Here is a 6,202-nt window from a genome sequence, read left to right as displayed (position 1 = left end):
TTTTAAATGAAGGCTGAAAAGTGAATATTGTGGCCGTAAAGATAAAAGTGCCTCTTTTTTTTTTACTGAATCCTCACACGGCGCTCACTCTAAATCGCGGGACAATCCGGAAAACTCCACTCTAAATTCGAAAGAAACCCCAAAACTAATGAAACATAATTAGTGTTTATGAAAAAACTATAATAGATATCAACAAGCTGTTTTTTTTATAAAATTGTTAAGACTTGTGTCAACATTTTAAAGTTTAAATGGTGTCTCTAGCTGAAAGATTGGAAAAGCTGAAAAAGTTGAAAGTTGAAGAAGTTTTGAAAGGATTTGAAAATTTAATCCATTAGGAAACCATGTTAAAAAGGTTGAAGATATTAATTTATATTAATTCAATTATAAGAGCTAAAAAGCTGAAAAGTCATAGCACCCCTCCCCTGAATGAGCTGAACATTTTAATATTTGAATGGTCTTAATAGCTGAAAGTGTGAAGGAGTTGAAAGGTGCGGCGGAAGAAATAGTAGAATAAGGCGGAATAAAGATTAGAAGAACAATACTTGGAATGCTTGAAGCATTCCAACTAATTATCATATGTGATTCAAATATATTATGAGGCACGCGGATGGAAACAGGAAGTCGCTCTCCAACGATTCTTCTCAGCCAAAAAAAAACGGTGCACCGCAAATGTTCTTAAATAATTTGTTCCTCTTCTTTCTTTCTTTCTTTCAGGGAAGCTGGCTGCTCCTCCTCTGTCTTCTCTGTCTGGCTTTCACTGCGACGCAGGAGACACAAAGAAACACCGGTGAGTTCAGAGAGGAGAAGAAGAAGAAGAAGAAGAAGAAGAAGAAGAAGAAGACACCTCGCCCCGTCTCCGTCTCCTCACCGTGGGTACACCGCACTCGGGGCTCCTCCCACCGGCCGTCGGCCTGGCAACGCACCGTGGGGGGCCGGCGCTGCGTGAACCCGGGGCCGCACTGGTACCGGATGATGGCGTTGACGGGGTACTCCTCCCTCCTGTGGCCGAACACGCGGGCGTTCTCCACCTCCGGCGGGGCGCCGCAGGACACTGAGGGACCCACCCAGAGTCATGTGACCAAACCTCCCGTTTAAAAAAAATGTGGTTTGTTCTCGGGAGTCTCCTTCAAACTCCATTCAGAGGCTCATTGACCCCCCCGCGGGGGGTCATGTGACTGGATGCACGTACCTGGGCCCTTCTTGCAGGTGAAGGGCAGGTGGTAGTTGCAGGGCACGTCGTTCCACTGGCCGCTCTCGTGCCAGATCATCACCACGCAGTCCTCCCCAGAGTTGAAGTAATTATCCGGCTGGTTCGGCCTCCAGTTCTCGTATTGCTGAGGAGGACAAAGTGGAAATGTACTACGAACCCTGTACCCCTGATTGTTTTTGTGGCATTTGTGTATCATGTGACATCAACAGGGACACACGCACAATTTCAAAATCAATAAATCGTGTAAATAATGTCTCTTTGGAATCCAAAATTGTGTCTTTGTAGGTGTTTTGCGTCTCTTTATTATCACACAATGTCGCTCTGTGGTTGTTTTGAAAAGCAGAGTTTCAAAATAAAGCGGTTTACGAACCTAACAGGCTGGAAACAACCACACTACCCATAATAAAATATACTAAACTATACTTCCTACACAGGGAGCAACACACCAGCAGAACAAAGCCCCCACTCACCAGGGGAGTCCCGTCCGTCCAGCGGAAGTCGTTATCCACTGTCTTGTCATTCAAGCCGATCCACTGGTAGTCCTGCGCGTTTGCTATTGAAAAGAAAAAGACAAAGTGCGTTGGTGCTTTGTTGTTCACCGCCTCTACGGCCTCAAACACCCCCCCCCCCCCCCCCTCCTCCCGGTGGACTCACAGTTGACGAAGTCTTGCTCCTCGGGCGTGATGATGCTGACCAGGTGGGCGCCGAGGTCCCGGCAGCGCCGCTCGGCGTCCAGCCACACCTCCCGCTCCGAGAAGTGCAGGTAGCAGTTCCCCTGGAACTTGGTCCAACCGTCTTCGCACCGCTGCTCGTCTGCGGCGGGCAACACAGCGGCGGGTCAACGTCCAGCCGGCGGGCCGCGTTCTGATCGCACCCTGAACCCACCCTCCCTCAGGTAGTGGAGATTTTGTTATTTTTCTAAAGGTCTCAGAGACTCAGGCCACTAGGACCACTTCTGCATTCTCATCATTCCTGATGCTGTTCACGACGTGGTGTTTCTGTCTCAGCTAAATATTCAGAACCGGGTCTCGGGACTGAAGGAGCGTATGTTGTCTGCTGCGAGGAACCTGTGACGCACAGAACAAACGTCCCAGTGCAGAATGGAAAACTACACACAATGCTTCACTTCAGCGGGGAGAGCCCGGCCCGGCAGTAATGTTATTGCCAATTTGCCCCCTTTTTCTGGCTTTTACTGTGACATTCAAAGGCTTCATTCATTTTCTTACTCCACCTTGATGACTTTGTTTATTTTTAAACGGTCCGTTCCCCCAGATTACGTAAAAAATATATTTTCACATTCACCGACCTCCTGTCTGAAGAAACAAACACCCCCCAGAAATGACCATGAGTGGATCACCCACTGCCTGTGTTACTTTGAGTTCTTGTGTAAAATGTAATTTTAGTAACTTTATTCATTTGTGGCTGCATTTAATAGCCAGACACAAAATTATATTTCAAATTATCCGTAAACAACACACACTTGACTGAGGGTGAAGGGGCCCTTTAGTGGCCCTTTTTCTGGACCCATAAAGACCCTTCAACAGCCACCCTGAGGATTGTGTCTCAGCGATAGATGCTGCACCCACAAAGAACCTCATCACGTCTACTGTCTGCACAGAACAGAGGCGCCTCAGTCACACGCTGAGCTTCCTCCCGGCGCCACACAGAGTACCGCCGCTTCCAGCCGGTGGAACCGCTGATTTTCCCCCGCTCTCCTCGGTTGTTTTTGAGAGGCTGCCGTTAGTATTTATTAGCTGAAGCTGATCTCATACCGATCTCACATCGCTCCCCTCCGTAGCTGGGCAGGCATAAGCATTTGTAAGAGTCTGCGCCCTCCACACAGGTGGCTCCATTGGCACAAGGGTTGGGATGGCACACGTCTACCTCTGCAAGAAAGGGGGGCAGGTGACACTACGGTTTCAGCGTGGGGGGTGGGGGGGGGGGGGGGGTACAAAGCTGATAGTCCCTCTGATGATAGAGGGACTATCACAGCTTGGGACTGACAGGTTAGTGAACAATACTGTAGCTGCTGCAACCTCTGATGGAAATGAAGACTTACTGCACACTTTTGACAAAGCGTATTAAATGATAAAGAAATCCACAGAAATATACAATTCTACACCAGAGAACAACTAATAATGAAGATGTCTGCAGTGAGAATATATATTTGCATCCTTGGTTGCAGCAGGGGGAGCAGTAGTATTATGCAGCAGCATGAAGGCACCCATATGGTGCCTGGGGCTCAGCATGCACACAGCAGAGCGTTAGGCGACGCACAGCAAACCAAAAACAACACGTAGGCTGGAAGACAATTGTGAGGAGACGTGTGACACAGAAGCTGTGCACCCCCCCCCCCCCCCCGAGCGGAGCTGACGCGCATTTGACGAGCCTCCAAACATTCAGAGAACCCGCCGACAGATGGACAAAACGAACACATGGACATCAAGGGAACAGTGAAGGCGTGAAATGATGAGGCCAAAAGAAGAGCAGGGAGAGAAAACAGATGTTTGGTGAGTCTAGAAATACAGATTCATCAAATGCAATCACAACCAGTTAAATAAATATGAAACTGACAAGGTGATTAATAAACAGAATGAAGACCAACCCGACAAAACATGCAAAGTCCGTAAAAAAAAAAAAGACATCATCGCAGAATATTGAATTTGCTGTTTTTTGGGGGAAAGATAAGAAAAAGAAAGAAGTTTATTCTTGCAACGGTTTCGGGTCTTACCAGGACACACGGCGACCCCTTCCTCCACCGCGCATGGAGCAGCACCGCAGGGGTTCGGGTGACACGGGTTCAACCCACCTGCAAAAAACAGGGGGAGATGATTCAAAGACACAGATTCTTCTTTCGAGAGAGAGATGAGTCAATCTGAACCGGAGTACTGTTGAGACCTTTTATATAAGGACAACGGCCTCCGAGGTTTCCATTATCAGGAATTATTATTATTATAATGACGCGTAGGCCACTGCAAAGTCCTAAAATAAGACAATATAATATGCTTTTATGTTCTCCCTGTTCAGGGTTCACTAAGATATTTTTAGCCATTCTTTTGTTTTATTTGGGGATTGTTGGCGTCTCCTGGCAACTCTCCACCTGGCACCTTATTCAGGTCTAGGTGATTGTAGAGATTTATGGATGATGGAGGCTTAGCTAAGTTCCGCTTTGCTTTGCTGGGCAGAACCTGGAAGTTGTGCCCACTAACGAATCCATAATAGGTTGACCTACCTTCCACCGAATACGTTCCTTCAGCGGCGCCGGGTGTCTGCAGCGGGGCCGGTGTGCTCGCGGTGGGAGGAGCAGCCAGTCCTGCTGGGGCGAGCACAGGGGGTGGGGTCCCATGGATGTCCCCGGGGGGCCGCGTCAGTTCAGCCCCGCTAAGGACCTCCTCTGGTGCGCTGGTGCTTTCTGTTGGTGCCCACTCACTGGATGGAGAGGGCTGCACCACGTGTGGCGCATCTCCAGAGGAAGCTGCCGAGCCGCTGCTTGTGGACCGGTGTGTGTCTCCGCTGCCAGAGTGGAAGCTTCTGCTGCTACTGCTTCCTTCTCCGCTGTACTCTAAGGACCCCCGTCCGAGCTCCATGGACAGTGTGGTGTCTCCAGATGCTTCCGTCAGAAAATCTCCAGTAACAAATGTAACACTTCCTTCTTCTCCACTTGTTGAGGACTCAGAATCAGACATTCCTGATCCAGATAGTCCTGATCCAGACATTTTTGATCCAGACATTCCCGATCCAGACATTCCTGATCCAGATAGTCCTGATCCAGACATTTCTGATCCAGACATTTCCGATCCAGACATTCCTGATCCAGACATTTCCGATCCAGACATTTCTGATTCAAATCGTCCTGATCCAGACATTCCCGATCCAGACATTTCTGATCCAGACATTCCTGATCCAGACATTTCTGATCCAGACCCGGAGACGAAACTTGAGCTTCCAAATCCAGACAAATGTCCACCACTTCCATCTCCAGAGGTGTAGAGTAAAAACCCAGAGGCCTCCTGCTCTCCAAAGGATGATACTGTAAGGTCAGTGAACCCCGACCCAACAAGGGTAACACCCGAGAAGAACCCGGAGCCACTTCCAGAGCCGCTGAGAATCCCAGATCCTGAAACGTCTCCAGAGCCACTAAACGCCAGAAGGCCTCCACCAAGCTCATGCTCCCTGTGGGTAACAGCGGTGGAGGCATCAATCAGTTCATGATCGAGCAGTAAGATCTGTGCGTCCCCAATTCCAGAAAGCTCTCCCGAGTGTCCACTCGCACTGCCAGAGTGGAATCCCGATGAGGACCCACTTGACCCAGAAAAGTCCTGGTCGGTGATGAAACCAGAGAACTGTCCACTTTCCCCAGAGCCGTCTGCGGATGAGCCGCTTAGCCCAGAGTCGAGACCAGAGCCGGATCCAGAACCCGACAGGTCCCCACTACCACTGAGTTCTCCAGAGCTGACTTTAAATGAAGGGAAGATGAAGATCCCTGCGCTTCCCTCTCCAGCTTCTTGGAGTCCACCGGAAGCCAGGTCCTCTCCGGAGAAAGAGCTGTCGATTCTCGTAAAAGCAACAGTGATGCCGGATCCGGATCCGGAAGAATCTGTGCTCCCGATACCTGATTCTCCACTGTGCAGCTCAGCACTTCCACTGCCAGCCGAGTCTCCAGATCCAGACAGGCCTCCCGATCCAAATAAGTCTCCAGATCCAGATAGATCTCCAGAGATCACTATGTCTCCAGATCCAGATAGATCTCCAGAGTTCACAGTTCCCCAGATCCAGACATGTCTCCAGATCCAGATAGATCTCCAGATCCAGACAGGCCTCCAGATCCAGATAGATCTCTAGAGATCACTGTATCCCCAGATCCAGACACGTCTCCAGATCCAGATAGATCTCCAGAGATCACTGTGTCTCCAGATCCAGACAAGTCTCCAGAACCAGATAGAACTCCAGATCCAGACAGGCCTTCAGATCCAGATAGATCTCCAGATCCAG

At 49.4% G+C, this 6,202-nt stretch overlaps 1 protein-coding gene across 1 annotated transcript in view; it reads right to left on the bottom strand.

Moving 5' to 3' along the window:
• Positions 1–700: 700 nt before the first annotated feature.
• Positions 701–6,202, bottom strand: part of LOC119195891 (aggrecan core protein-like) — a gene marked incomplete at its 5' end in the record, with an annotated part of 7,426 nt that continues 1,924 nt past the window's right edge. Inside the window, 8 exons of the mRNA XM_062562024.1 lie at positions 701–757; positions 869–1,051; positions 1,190–1,334; positions 1,681–1,763; positions 1,865–2,023; positions 2,983–3,096; positions 3,942–4,019; positions 4,443–6,048. Coding sequence (XP_062418008.1) covers positions 711–757; positions 869–1,051; positions 1,190–1,334; positions 1,681–1,763; positions 1,865–2,023; positions 2,983–3,096; positions 3,942–4,019; positions 4,443–6,048 — 2,415 coding nt within the window. The remainder of the gene's footprint in view (positions 758–868; positions 1,052–1,189; positions 1,335–1,680; positions 1,764–1,864; positions 2,024–2,982; positions 3,097–3,941; positions 4,020–4,442; positions 6,049–6,202) is intronic.

The sequence above is a fragment of the Pungitius pungitius genome, chromosome 4, assembly GCF_949316345.1.
Source record: "Pungitius pungitius chromosome 4, fPunPun2.1, whole genome shotgun sequence".
Lineage (NCBI taxonomy): Eukaryota > Metazoa > Chordata > Actinopteri > Perciformes > Gasterosteidae > Pungitius > Pungitius pungitius.
This window is presented reverse-complemented; position numbering and strand designations above follow the sequence as displayed.